We start from the raw sequence: 15351 nt of genomic DNA, 5'->3' as shown, positions 1-15351 counted from the left end.
CTTGTTACAATTTTTTTCTGGTGAAACTGAGTCCCTTTGAAAAAAATTAAACCAGCTTTCAAAGCGCACCGATTTCAATTACAAATGACATCACAAACATTGTCTTGAATTTATCGTATTGTAAAGACATCTTTCTTTTAAATGGATCGATTATGTCTTTGACTCGTTTCAGCAAGAATAATTTATTCAAACTGTCACAGGATTGAACTTAAGAAATACAAAAGTGTCATCCGTTGCCAGGTAACTATATCAAGCAGGTGCAAAAGGCGCAATGAAGTCCCGGATGAGAATGAAAACACATCGAGACAAAGAGAGGAATATCCTGACTGTTTCTCGATAAATTTGTGGTAGAGGATTATTCAGCCAACTTTATGCCATAACTTTCAGCGAAGAGAAGGACAAAATGACTCCCTCAGAGAGGCGAGATACGATGAGGCTTGAAAGTCTTGGCGGAGCGAAGCCGATAAAAGAACTCCGCGATAGAGTAGTTCTTAATGTCGGTGGCAAGGTTTTCGAGCCTTATATCAGCACGCTGAAAAACATACCAGATATTCCACTGGCGAGGATCTTAGACAATCGCTCGAAATTAGACTATGATCCCGAATCGGGTGAATATTTTTTTGACCGACATCCGGCAGTTTTTCAGCAAGTTTTGAACTACCTACAAACGGGGAAACTTCATTGTCCCCGCAACATCTGCGGCCCTCTATTCGAACAAGAACTCGCTTATTGGGGTTTAGACGAGCAACAAATGGAATCTTGTTGCTGGCCGAATTACACAAAACACAGGGACGCTCAGGAAAACTTACAAGCATTGGATTTCAGACCTAAATACGAAAATGCAGACGGTGAAAGATCGAGGCAAAGGTTTTACAACGATCCGACTCTGTCTTGGTGGCAAAGAAATCAGCCTATCGTCTGGGAAATTCTAGATGATCCATATTCATCCTCTACTGCGAAGGTAGTACGGAAAACATTGTAATTGTACGATTTTTTTTTTTTTTGGTGGATCCAGCTTTGGTAGTAAATTATACTGAGGGCTCTCAACCCGAGCGACGAATTCATTTCTAGTTTCTACCGCATAAACTGAATTAAAAGTAACATGAATTTTCCCAGAACGAAAATCTCCTTTGATCGTTGGAATTCTGATGCCAAAGCAACTTTCTATCAGTCGCAATTACAGTTATGAGCAACCATTTTTTTTTGGAAGTGGGCGATTGGTTGTTATATAAAATGAACTGAGCAGCCCACAATGCTAACATAGAAAATGTTCATGTTTTTTTTTTCTTGCCTGAGATGAAATGATCAAAAATCGACTTTAGCTCTCCGTCGATGGCCCATTCGGAAATGTTTCAGCTCAGAATTCGCCATAACGTAACGTGCATCGATTTTACAAATTTTACAATAATCCGTTAAAACGTTTGATCTGTTTTTACTATTCACCTATTTCGACAGGTTCAAAGTTTTTAGGGTTTCGCTAAGAATTCATTTTTGCCAAGTGGTGTATACTCGTCGGCACAATATAAGCTCGAATTGTAATGCCTTATAGAAAATTATGTGACAAAAGATGGTTTTAGGGACCAGTTCTTGCTCATCGCCTGGGGGGTGGAGGGGGGAGTGGGGGGGGTCATATGGTTTTCAGGGGAGTGGAGGAGGGAAAGTCATCTTCAACAGAGTTAAAAGGGGGAACGGCCAATGAGGGGGGGATCATTAGAGTACTAAAGAGCCCCATGGGGGACTAGGTAAAATTAAAGAAAATTTTTCATTAAATGATCGTGTTTGTCCATTTGTTTTCGTCAGGTGTTCGCCTGGGTTTCTCTGGGATTCATCGTCACATCCATCTTCACAATCTGTCTGTGGACGGTTGAATACTTCAAGGGATTCAGAGAGGTCACCGTGACGCAGAATGTGACGCAGAATGTAACGCAGTCGACGGACACAACACTTGGTCGAAATTATAGTAAGTTTATCCTGATTAGAGTACAATCAAAAGAGGATCAAGCTAAGAGGCTGGATTTCCATACACATTTTGTTCCAAAAGAAACCACCCATATGCTTCTATTTTAGACTAGAGGCATGTGATGCCCGAGGAATAATGCTACTTTCTCCGAATTTATTGCTTAATGTTTGGGCGGAAAGCCAATGTTATATCGGATGTTCACAACACTTGAGAAAAATCATTCGCAGCGCACGATTTAGAAAAGGATTTAAAAACGAGAGATGTCTAAACCTAACGTAATTAAAGAAGAAAGCCAGCTTGAGTGATGCAGACTCAAAGCTACTTCCTCTCTGAGATGGATGCTTGATTTTTCTCAAGTGTTTTCCTGCTATAATTAGGGTGGATTAAAAAGCTCGCACCCAGCTCGCCGTGAGTCTCCCTGGGGTTCTATGGTTGAGGCCATACCCTGACCCGGGGTATGTTAAGCGAGTCGACGCTTAACTCTATAGTCACAAATAGGGGAGGAGAACAGATGAAATGCTCTGAGTTGCCGGCGATGGAGTAGCCTCCCATCAAGATAGAGTGGTTGCAAATTTACTTGTCACCTTTCACTCCAGCCTTGTTCAAAATTTTAAACAATCTACCCTTCGTTTTTCAGCATTGGTGACAAAAACGGAACTTGCTGGTTCTCAGACCCCCATGGACGTGCTGACAATAATAGACTCGGTATGCACAGGTTGGTTCACCTTGGAGTTTCTGTTGCGCTTGGCTTTCTGTCCGAGCAAGTTCCAATTCGCCAAAAAGTTGCAAAACTGGATTGACCTTTTGGTGATAATCCCGCTATATCTACTCCTGGTGTTTGAACGTACAACTCTAATCGAAGTCCTAAACACAACGCGCATTGTTCGCATCTTTCGGTTCTTCAAACTGCTGTATGACCTCCAGATTCTGGGAAAGACTGTCAAGGCTAGTCGTCATCAACTGGGTCTTCTCCTACTTATTCTGCTCATCCCTGTCATAATTTTCTCAAGCCTTATCTTATACACCGAGAGGCAGTGGGGAACAGAAAAATCCGAGTCTGAGTTCCACAGCCTGCCCAATGCATTCTGGTGGGGCGTCATCACCATGACAACCGTAGGATACGGTGACATTGTCCCGGCTTCGTTTGCGGGCAAGGTTGTGGGTGGCATCGCCTCCATATGTGGCATCATCATCCTATCCACGTCTGCCTCTGTGATCGGCAGCACCTTTTCGTTGTACTACAACCTGGCCCAAGCACAACTCAAGATCCCACGGAAACAACGTAACTTTGAGGTGGATTGCCAAACCCTACCGGCTGTTTTAGCCTGCAGGACCAGCCAAACCGACTCCGCAGTGATCTCCAATACCTCAGATAGCGGCTATCAGCGGTCTCCTAATCGCCTTCAGACCTGTGATCGAAATAGTTTTGTGTTTGACGCAAACGCCCCATCATCTCCCAGGTCACCTTGCGCGTGCCAGAGCTCCCTGGATCCCCCTATTCCCTTAAAGCAAGTGTCATCGCCACGCCCATCTGTTCCCCTTACGCGGAAAGCGAGTATTAGAAGAGACAGTATTCTTGTGTAAATAAATATGACGTTTCCTGAGAGGGAGAAAACGTTCCAATACGGAAAAATGAACTTTTTTTCACCTCATCACATCCGGAACCTGTCATTATTTATCGCAGGGGCGGAGGAGAATCGGAAGATTTTTATTTAGACACGATAAAGCTCACCTGATCCTCCCATAAGGCTATGTCATATTTTCATGATCTTCCGCCATTGGCAATAATTGCTAGTCAGTTTTCTATAGTCCCTGTCTGTAAACTCTGTTGGCGACAACTAATTCCCTCTTTGGTCCTCCCCTGAAAACCAAGTGAATGCCAGATGAAAGAAAAGTTTGCCAAGTTTAGTTGATAAAACCAAGAATCAGTAAAGCTAACAGATTTTGCGAAAAGGTTACTTAGCTTAATTTTTCCTCTGTATACATGTAACATGTGTTGAATCTCATTGTAGTTAAGGTTTAGAAAAGTGATAAAGCAAGCAATCACATTGTTTCACATGAAAGGAATACACGAGTAATCGTTAAGCAGGGTGATGCTAACCCATTAACCCCTAAGAGTGACTAGTTTCTAATTTCTCCATACAATATCACCATGAAATAAACATTAACGTTACGAGAATAAAGGAAATGATCACCAACCAAAGAAGCTCTTGATTGTTTCACAAATTCTCCTTGTCTGCACCTTAGGAAATGTACAGAGAACAGTATGGAGAATATGCATACTGATTTCGTGGTGTAAAGGGTTAGAGCCCATAGACTGAACCTGCAAGATGTTTGGGATCACAGTTGAAACGTATTGTCAACATTAATCGACGCGAGTTTAATCTAAACTGAACAACAAGAAGCGTATATTTTTTTGATTACAGCGTACAAATGATGTACAAAATATCAGCTTGACTCTGATTTCGTCAGTCGGTCACTATATCACAAGCAGGTATTCAAAATTATTGTAAATATGACAGAAGAAAAATAAGATCTTTTGCTCTGATTAATGGAGACTTTTTTTATCGCGATTGCAAAATGGTACCAGGAGTGGGGTTCGAACCCACGCGGACAATTCGTCCATTGGATCTTAAGTCCAACGCCTTAACCACTCGGCCATCCTGGTGTCAGCGGGTTTCAAGGCTTGGTTAGATCATGTTGTAGGGCCGTAAAGTACGACGAGTTTCTTACACTTATTTTACGCGTCTTGAGTTCAATAAATCGCTTACTGACCGAGCTTACTTGGTCCTAAAGATTGAGGAATAAAGGGCGTGAGTTTCTTGAGAAACTGTGGTGCTGCGTCGTTGGGAGAGTATAACAGAGTAATTTAGTATTATTAACTGAGGTGAATGAAAGTGATCCTCGCAGTAATTTGCACTACTTAGGCAGTAGTGAAAATAAGGCCTGAAAAAAATTCAGGCCTGTACGGGATTTGAACCCATGACCTCTACGATACCGGTGCAGCGCTCTACCAACTGAGCTAACAAGCCAACTGGGAGCTGGTCATGAAGTTGGTTCTAAATAAACCCGTGAAGTGATTGAATAAATGGTTAAGAATATATGAAAGTCATATATTTGAACTGCGGATAAAGAAGTGAATGAAAGTGATCCTCAATCACTTCACGGGTTTATTTAGAACCAACTTCATGACCAGCTCCCAGTTGGCTTGTTAGCTCAGTTGGTAGAGCGCTGCACCGGTATCGCAGAGGTCATGGGTTCAAATCCCGTACAGGCCTGAATTTTTTTCAGGCCTTATTTTCACTACTGCCTAAGTAGTGCAAATTACTGCGAGGATCACTTTCATTCACTTCTTTATCCGCAGTTCAAATATATGACTTTCATATATTCTTAACCATTTATTATTAACTGAGTTAATAACGTAAATTAGCCGCCTTAAAGAGTTTAAAAGCTGACATTTGAAGCATATCGCGCCCAAAAAATTGATCGACAGTCGGCGCTACAAACAGCTTAGAAGAAAAATACTGATTGTATTCCATTCACTCTCACATTTCACCCTCACAACCACGCATTCTTAAAAGCTTTGAACTACTTCAGAACGATTCAGAGACTAGTACTATCTTTTTGTAATCTCCACTAATTTCATTCAAAGGTGACAAAAACATAGGCAACTCCATGGTCAGAAGTTCATTTCAAACCAATTTATTGTGAAGAGGTATTCAATTGCATTGGCAACGATTCCTGTCTTAATTAGAAGCATAGGATAATCTTGCAAAGCTTCGTTTGAAAACCTTAAGTCGTTTCTGAATAGCCTTTTTTGAACAATACATTATCATTTAATACTCTGCCATAATCATTATGACTGCTTGATAGAAAATGAAAATTGATCCTCAAGTTAAATTCATCCGCGGCAACAGCAGGCAAATAACCTTTCCTTTTTCCCACATCAACGTCAATTCAGCTACAGCGCCGACCGCCAAGGGCTTTGTATTTCACCTTCTTTGAAGAGATATTCCAGACACTAATCTCAATCTTTTGTTTATAGGACAATCTATTCCAGTCCTTTCTAGAAAAACCTAAGCCGTTTTTGAGTGCACTCTACATATCTTAATTAATATCAGTGAATACTCTTAAAATTTAAGTTCACTGCTTCGTAAAGTAATTATCAGGTCAGCCAGTTAAAATACACAATCGATGCCTTTTTTTAATTTATATCCTTATGGCGACATGCACATGGCCTTTACTTTGCTCTGAACAATAGTCTTAGTTCAGGACGCCGATTTCAAATTAAAAGGGGTGGATACAAAAATGCCAGCGTAACGCTCCAGTAGTTCCCAAAACAGAGTTTAATTACTTTTGCGACTCGTGAGCTGTTTTTTTGGACGTCAACACAGCCGGCCGAAGAAGAAATGGAGGTAGAAGAGAATACCTCGGATAGATGCCGTTGGATAAAAGTCAACTGGAAATGGGGCCAAATCGGAAGAGTGCAGCTTGGCATTTTCCTCCGCTTCAACCCGATTGTCACGTTTCTGTCCGCCGCAATCATTTGGTCTATGGTGATTTGGTGCACACTCCAACCCAAGTTCGCCAAAGAAGAGATGTCGAAATGGACGTTGTGGATTACAGAGGTCTTCACATGGATGTATATCGGTACCTCGGATATCTGGGCAGTGTTCATAGTGGTGCTGTATTTCTCCAAGTACGGAAACATGAAACTTGGAAAGCCAGATGACAAACCGGAGTTTGGTGATTTGACTTACTTTACTATGTTGTTCGCCGCCGGTGTTGCTATTGGGTTGTTCTATTACGGAGTAGGTGAGATGAAATGATAGCTTGGTGATACCCTATGGCTAAAAAATTATTTCAGGATTAAGCTTCCTGCAAGCACAAGAACACAAATTGAACTTTGATTTTAAGTAATTTCCTTCTAATTCGAAAGAAGATCCAACAATACTAACTAACAATACTCCTTTCACAAATGCAAGAAATGCAAGGAACTGTTTTCTTCATTTCATCGTACTTGTGTTATGGGTAAATCAAAATCAAAGCGCTCCATTCATCATTGGAGGAAAGTGAGCACATTTCAACGGTCTAGATTAAAAATTTAGCGGTCCATGAGGCCTCGCCATGGTCTTCTGTGCAATTTTACTGTGCTACACAGCCTGCTCTATCAGGAAATAGTTTAATCATTGAATTGATTTTTTATTTCTTTTGTTTTGACTTTCAGCTGAAACTGTTTGGCATTATGTACCTGGGGAATATGGGAATCGTTACTGGGGCAGGTAAATAAAACGGTATTTTAACCTGAGAGACCAATCTTATTTAGTCTGAATTCTGTCCTAAATGGTGAGGCAACTTCGAATTCCGACAGTCGTATTAAATCTTAAATACTACTATTAGTTTATTCCTATCGAGGAGAACCCAACACCATCATGTTAACGATCTCACGCTGATGACGCCTTACGGCGCCAAAACGAGCTTACGAAGCCAAGTAGGGTCATGATGGCTTACTTTTCATTTCCCTTTTTTAAAGTTTTATTTTGATAGTGGTTTGTAAGGAGTAAAGTAAAACCAAAATGAAATGCACATACAAAACTGTCAACCACAGTGACATAACGCAACAATTGTTACGATATGAATTTATCAGGATCTTCTTCTAAAAAGCAGTGAAAAACTAGTGCTTCTTCCACCATCGCCATAGGAGCATTCTGCCTTAGCATTAGCACACCAGACACTACATTTTTGTAATGAATAAGGTTTGACTTTTCTATTGTCTAACATACGATTTAGTTGGACACCGGCCTCTGAAAAACGTCGTCTACTTCTAATAACACATCGTCAAGTAGCTCACAATCTCCTAATGGTGTTCAAGGTTGTTTATTCTTATATGAGACTCGCATTGCATACATTCAATTAAAGGGGATATATCTCTTAAAAACCAAAAATATTAAAATATTCTGATATTAACCATGGGAGTTTAATTCTATTCAATAAAATTTCTTTGTGCCAACTTCATTCGTATTTGAACTTCTTAATGGCCTAAGTAGAGAATCAGAGCGTAGAATCTGAAGGCCTGAGGTTCGATTCCGCGCGGGGACTCTTATTGTCTCTCTGTCCCACGCTGGTGACAAGGCGAAAAACATCTTTCCCTGAAGTTAATTTAGACACCTTTAATTTCTTTTTATCCTGACATTTAGGTATAGCGATAACCAGCGTGCACAGGACGCCATCAACTTGACCCTTTTTCACTGGGGTGTCCATGGATGGATCGTGTATGCTGTAGTGGGTCTTCTTTTGGCTTTTGTGGCTTTCAGAAAAGGTCTACCCATGACCATTCGGTCCTGCTTCTACCCTCTAATTGGCGACAAGATCTACGGCTGGATGGGTGATGCTGTGGACATATTCTCGGTAGTGTGCACCATGTTTGGAGTTTGCACCAGTCTTGGTATTGGTACCATGCAGATCAACAGTGGTTTCAAGCGTTTAATCAACTCTATCGAGTATTCCACAACTAACCAGATTATAATCATTTGGGCTGTCACTGTGTGCGCAACAGCATCTGTGGTGAGCGGCTTGAAAATTGGAATTCGTCGGCTGAGCGAGGCTTGCTTCACGCTGGGTATTTTCATCATGCTGACTTGTCTATTTGCCGACAATACTTGGCATGCATTAAATGTCTACGTGCAGAGTACTGGTTACTACCTTCAGTGGATCATCCAAATTGGCTTCCATACAGATGCTTTCGCACAACTGGGAAATGCACCCGATGGAAAGCAAGCTGAACGATGGTTCAACGACTGGACCATATTCTATTGGGGATGGTGGATAGCCTGGTCACCATTTGTGGGTATGTTCATTGCGAAGATCTCCAAGGGAAGAACCATCCGACAATTCATTAACGCCACAATGACAGCTCCAATTCTTTACGTTTTCTTGTGGCTTTGTATCTTTGGTAGTGCAGGCTTGAGGATGGAACGTGATGCCGCACTAGCAAACATAACGTGCTCTTCCCCGAAGGGAGGGGCAGGAGCGACCTCCTCTTTGAATGGCCTATACCGTCTGTCTTGCCGACAAACGACCGAAATGTGGTTTGATGTTATCGAACAGTATGGAGACCTTGGAACGTTCCTATCTGTGATCTCACTCATCAGTATTGTTATGTATTTTGTAACCAGTTCCGATAGTGGTTCCCTTGTGATTGATTGTCTGTCAGCAAATGGAGATCCAGAACCTCCTGTCATACAGCGTATCTTCTGGGCCCTGACAGAAGGTGCAACAGCTACAGCTCTGCTGAATGCTGGTGGTCGAGACGGTCTTGTGGCCTTGCAGACCATGTCAGTAGCATCCGGCGTCCCTTACACCATACTGCTTTGTTTTATGTGCGTGGCACTATGGCGGGCTGTGAAGATGGAAGCTGGTGACCTCGATCCAAATGGTCCTCAATTCACCACCAGTCTCTTGGAAGTCCTGAGCAACCCAACATTAAAGAGTGTCGGCAGGGTCCTGTTCGCCATCATTGCACCGTGGTACGCGATGGGAAATGCTGCACACAAGGTTGATAGACAACATGGGAAAGGGTGGTACATGACGATCATGGCAGTCTTGTTTTATCTCTGGATTATCCTTATGGCATTGGAGCCTGTCGTGGATTCCATTTCTAACGTCGCGTGGGCCATACTGATGGGATTCTTCGCTTATGCCACCTCCATCCGCTACTCCATCCGCGAAGAATACAATATCTATGGCAATCCCGTCGAAGATTTCTTCGCTGTAATGATAGTGTACCCGTTTGCCGCGTACCAGATGGAACACCATATGGATAGCGCCCATAAACTGGATACACCACTGAATGACGCGGGTAAATTGAGTGATCGAGAGGGAGAAAAACGAGGCCCGGCGGATGACGTTGGGGCGCCTCAGTACAACTATGCAATGGAACGTTTTCCAGTAAGTCGTTAAAATTTTTATCAGTCAAAAAGTCGACGTCATGTACATACGTTAGGTGCCTGTCTACTTTTTGAGCTTATCATTTAACTTTAGTTCAACAAGTACTTTGTCACATTTCGATATTTTTAATTACAATCAGAGGAAATCACACTCTTGGGACACTCGCCGTTTTTTTGTCGGCAATTTAGCACGCTGGGTTGTATTGTAGTTCACCACTCCTCTCATCTCCACTTTTTAAACAAAACTATTTTCTTGGTGACTCATTGAACGTTGATAGGACAGTAATAGGGGGACTTTTAGGCAAGCCTCTAACTCTAAAGGAGTTAGAGAATGGTATTTCCTTCAGCGTTTCTAGAGCGTTTTCCGCTGATTTTAAGATATTTACCATAATATTTCTGCCAATTATAAGAGATCTTAAAATATCACCAACGCAACGGAGAATTTTACTCAGTAGTTCGAGAAAGAACGTAGGTTTTTAGATTTTGGTATAGTGTATGCCTTTCGTTCCACGAGTGTATTTTACTTTTGCAAAAAGTAATGAGAATTCCGTCCATAGGAGGTGTTACTTGTTTGTACAAATGCTCCCGAAGCCGAGGGCAGCAGTGATTGGAATCATATGGAAACTGCCAATCAGCTGGATCGAACCCATCGGGACATGGAAAACACGAATGATCCGGACAAAGCAAGACGACGATCGGCTAATAGCAGAAGGAGTCCACAACTAGGGGATAACCTAGCCGTGAAAGACGACACAGCAAGTCGTGTAAGTCTCTACTCAACAAACGAATGGGATGTAATTTAAGGTGAGAGTGAATTCATGAGAAAACTTTTAACAATTAGATTCTATTTTTCCCGACGTATGTTCAGTAATCGATCACAGATGACGTTTGAAATGTGGTAGGGACAAAAAAGGGGCACACGAGGCGCAGTAGAGTGCGTCACTGATGTTCTTACCACATCCCTTGGCATCTCATATCATCTTTTACCGAACAGACCCATGGTAACTGTCTTATATCATAAATTAATAAAATGTTGTTAATAGTGACGATATCTATGCGTCTCTCCTGCGAGAGACCGTAAGTAAGAAACAATTAAAATGTGTGTAGACCTCAGCATATCATATAATCATAACGAGCCGTGATGCGAACGTTTTGCACCTATAATTCTTCAAACTTTATCAATCATTATTCGGGATTTTCTTACAAATCTATATGTAAGCGTATTTTTTAAGTCATTGACTGATACTTGTAAATTAGAGTTTGCGTTTTATGGCAAATGAATAAAAAAGAAAAAAAAATACAAATGACTCAAGCATATATTTTTTTTCAGATTGTCTGATTTCCCACAATCATCGCCAGAAGAAGCTGCATATAATTTACACATGCAAATGAACTGGTTAAGCTGTGGCATGGTCGTCTTCTTTTCCTCCTCAAAATAAGTCTTCTTGCGGTTTTTTGATTCCCCGGTGTCACTATAGAAGACAGGGAAGCGTTTGTCATAATTGTCAGTTAATTAAATTGTGTCATTTGTTAGGGGCAAGTCATTATTTATCGCCGGTTAGAATGGGGGGGTTCCCCCGTACGGGTCTGTGCCATTCTTATGATACGCCCCTCTTGACAATTAATTGGCAGTTAATTTACTATAGTTCCCCCCCTCCCCCCTCTTCTTTTACTTTATTCGCGACGACTGATATCCTCTCCGTTCTCCCTGAAAACCATATGTTTTTCCTCCCACCTTTCCCCCCCCCCCACCTTTTCCCTCACGGGTAATAAACAATGAATAATGATCGCTACAATGAGTGATACCGCTGGAATTTGGGGTCAAACTGCGATTTTCATTTTATATTCATTTTGGGAGCCACCCAAGGCTTGTCGGGTAGGTCAGGTTTTATACAAGCTTTGGAAAAGTTGAGATCTTTTGAATGAGCTCTTCAAGGCCTCCTCAGAGGAATATAACATCAGAGTAGTTACGCAGCTTTGAGCAGAGGAGTTTTCGAGCGTGTTTTTGTTCTTACGTGTGGATAAACTGTACTGTATGAGTAGATATTAGATAAGTAGGTGAGGACTCTTGAAGAGACCTTGAACGGGAATGGTTCGATCATTGCGAGCCGAAGTTCGAATTTTATCCCTCACTCGGAGAGTTCGAAGTTGGATTTTTCTGAAATCCTCCATCTTTTACTGGTGCGCGTGATCCGTGTTCAAAATTCGTGCATTTGAAGTCGCTCTAATAAACGCGTGGAAATTTTTCACTAGACTTTTCTCTGACACAGGGAGAGGTTTCGTCTCTAAGCTCTAGTTTTTTTTAAGTATTCGACCTGAAGTTGTAGGAGGCTGTCGTCAAAGACTTTTTCAGGTCAATGAATTAAAAACTGTTTTTGTCTATATCTGTGTTGTCTGTTGTTTTTCAGTCCCCTTTCTCACCAATTGTGTAATCATGAGTGACAAAAAGTGAGAGCCGGGATGCTCTTTACAATCGATCATGCAGATCAAGTGTGCCGCACACGCATGTGTTACTGACCGCGAATTTTACCCATGTCATGCTCTTGTGGAACATTTATCCATCCTTTGAATGCGCCCTCACAGTTGAGTCAACACATTGCCTGTTAACATCCAGAAGTGATTGAAAAGTAGTTTATCTATATTTTACATGTTCCAGACGACTATTTAGAAACTTGTAAGCCGTTAATGGCTGAGCCTGCACGGAGTTCCTTACTGTTAGCACCACAAGACACGCGTTTGCTCTGCCCGCAGGAAGATTTGAGACGAGTTGGGGAGAGTTTTGTGGGAAATCTGGCACTACTAATGAGGTAGACTCCTTTCAGACCTCTCCTTGGATCGAGTCGCTCAATGCGTCACCCTTCCTTGCGGGCTGAAAAAAGCTGGTACAGAATCTCTAATTTTAATGTAGACCTTCGCGTTGGCTATTACTGGTTTAAAATGACAGCATATTCTCCAGCTTTTTTTGCGCGGAAATCTGTATCAGCCAGTTTTGAAAATTACTTGTCCGACCTTGAGAATTTTAAAAAGGATAAAGGTTGCAAGTACAACAATACTCCATGGTTTAACTTCTCCTTACTTCTGCCATATAGTTCTCGTGATGTTAGTTTGGAGAATTTGGTATCGGATCAACTAATGATTTCCTAATTCATATTTTTCTTTATTCTCATCACTTGTCTGTTCGATAATGTATTGATATTGTGAGGAGAAATTCTGTCTTGGTCACTTATAGGAGATAAAGGGTTAAGACTTCCTTTTGAGCATTCCTGAATAAAGACAACGATTTTCTTGAGGACGTTTTTTTTTCTTTCTTTAAAAACATGCGTCAAAGTCGATGGGTCCGTCGACGAATAATGTTTTACGTGACTCATTACACTCACCACAGGGTCATCTTAACTTTTAAATCTATGACGTAGAAACTGTAAGACAACTTTTTGAATTAACACTCTGGATAAATTAAAGCTTTGTTCAAATGCAAACCACAATTGAAATGCTTATTTCATTATTTATATGCAAAACCACAACCACACGTTATCCTGCGCGTATTTTCAAGGTCCCGTGGATGTTTCGAATTTTCAATTACGGGTAGTATTTCTTCCCTTCCTTTGCGACTGACCATAGGAATTCCTTTAATGTTTTGTCCTAGGAAAAGGGAATAACGCCCACAAAAACTTTGTAAGTTAAATCAAAATTGTTTTCTAAAACGAATGTTACTTTGATAATACATCTTCTAAGGCATCAACAACCTTTCCTTTTTTTAAAAATTTTTGCATGCATTGATTTGACGCACAATTAGGCTTGAAAACATAATTTGGTGGAGTTAACATAACTTATAGAGCTGAGTCTTTTTTTAAGACAAAAACAGTAAGTTATGTGGGAAATGTTGTGGAATTCACGCCAGTGGGCGGGTTGAAGGGGGGGGGGGAAGGGAAGGGCAGAGCCGCACAGAGATACTGTATCGCCTTCTGCTCCAAAATTACTGTTCCAATCCCCCCCCCCCCCCACCCCAACCTATTCCCCCCCCGTGGATTTCCCAAAAGTACACTTTGGAAATATATATATAAAAAGAGTTGTCAAGTTCTAGAAAGGAAAATTTACGGCTGAGTGTGGTGCACTTGGGTAACGATAGCGACGCAGGGCTAAGTTTTTTATATCAATGAATATCAATGAACGTATCTTTTAAACAGGCCTATGACTCTTTTTAATTTTTTTAAATGATAAATATGTCTAATCATCTTAAAATTTTTAACTTAGTTTATTCCTATGTATTTTTGTTTCCCTTTTTAATAATCTTTTATGAAAAGTGCCATGGACGACTAGAGGATTTGGCGCTATATAAATATTTTTATTTTTATCAACGTTTATGGATAACATCACCGACGTACTCGATCAAAGAGAGAGACTTTGAATCGCCCAAAGCAACTTTTGAGTTGCTGCTTGTCTTCTATTGGCCAGTCCACGCCACAAAAATTCCACGTGGTTCCCATGGAGAAAAAAAATTGCTGTTATATTTAACAATTGATTCATACGTCAGCGTGCGTTCATCGAGATATGAAGCACGCGGGAAGTTTGGAGAGCACGAAAGATGCGTGAGAGTTGCTCGAGGCGTAGCCGAGAGCAACTCTAGCTTCTTAAGTGCTTTCCAAACTTCCCAATTCCCAAGAAGTGTTTTTATAACATTTTCAACCCGATGGAAAATTTTTTTCCTCGAGGGATTTGTTTGCTGACGTCACAATAAGAATATGAAGCACGCTCGCGCAATAGAATTTGAGTAGACAAATTTACCAGCAATGTTATAATGACAAGTGACAATTTTAGTAGTAACCCTACACATTTAATTAAAAAAATACCATGTGATGACAAATTGATGATATGGGGAAGTGTCCGAGGGTTGGTATCACCTAGGAAACGGTTATTGAAGATAAGCCACTTGATGCGGTCGTGTTTTTATGACTGGATTGGCTATGATGATGTTGCGTTTTCGATGAAGTTACAAGAATGGCAGTTTGAGGTAAGAAAATCTTCGTAAGTAGGGATTTAGAAATGGGAAGATTTGCAGTTAAAGAGTTGTTACATTTGCCCGAAGTGACTGAGGAGGGGTCAATAACTTGCCACAGAATAGACTGTCAAAGGAAAAGCTGCACCCAAGCATCCTCCCCCCACCTCGAATAATTGTGTATTATCTGAAGCCCTAGAGCGCGCCTGAGGTAACAACGGTATTGACAATGGTTCTTTATTACCATCAAAGAAAAAAAGAGAACAAACTATCACTTTAACGCTCAGCAATAGCTGTTATTGGACTTCAATAACCAGCACACGTTGGTTAAGAAAAAGACACAGAAACACAGAAGTATGTTTGGACAAAGTTGAACTGTTGGCAAATTGAATAATTTGCATGTACCGTTCGTGGAGTTTGTTGTTTTTAAGTTATTTGCATAACTGTGAAGT

General features: G+C 41.1%; 2 protein-coding genes and 1 non-coding gene across 3 annotated transcripts; 2 read left to right on the top strand and 1 right to left on the bottom strand.

Moving 5' to 3' along the window:
- The first annotated feature begins 238 nt into the window (after nucleotides 1–238).
- LOC113683381 (potassium voltage-gated channel protein Shaw) lies at nucleotides 239–4163 on the top strand. Its single transcript, XM_089186624.1, has 3 exons — nucleotides 239–961; nucleotides 1801–1960; nucleotides 2598–4163. Exons 1-3 carry the CDS (start codon nucleotides 404–406, stop codon nucleotides 3542–3544), a joined length of 1665 nt encoding a protein of 554 aa, XP_089042750.1. The 5' UTR covers nucleotides 239–403; the 3' UTR covers nucleotides 3545–4163.
- Nucleotides 4164–4544: 381 nt separating this feature from the next.
- Nucleotides 4545–4628, bottom strand: Trnal-uaa (transfer RNA leucine (anticodon UAA)). Its single transcript has one exon. It is a non-coding gene; the product is annotated as a tRNA-Leu (tRNA).
- A 1465-nt stretch (nucleotides 4629–6093) lies between these two features.
- On the top strand, nucleotides 6094–12288 carry LOC113683369 (uncharacterized). The gene is made up of 5 exons (XM_027200606.2): nucleotides 6094–6775; nucleotides 7188–7242; nucleotides 8158–9907; nucleotides 10464–10710; nucleotides 11237–12288. The coding sequence occupies exons 1-4, from the start codon at nucleotides 6370–6372 to the stop codon at nucleotides 10707–10709; spliced, it is 2457 nt and encodes an 818-aa protein (XP_027056407.2). The 5' UTR covers nucleotides 6094–6369; the 3' UTR covers nucleotide 10710; nucleotides 11237–12288.
- The last annotated feature ends 3063 nt before the right edge of the window (nucleotides 12289–15351 follow it).

Source organism: Pocillopora damicornis, chromosome 11, assembly GCF_964200805.1.
Source record: "Pocillopora damicornis chromosome 11, jaPocDami1.2, whole genome shotgun sequence".
Lineage (NCBI taxonomy): Eukaryota > Metazoa > Cnidaria > Anthozoa > Scleractinia > Pocilloporidae > Pocillopora > Pocillopora damicornis.
Note: the sequence above shows the minus strand (reverse complement) of the source record. Positions and strands in the feature narration are given on the sequence as shown.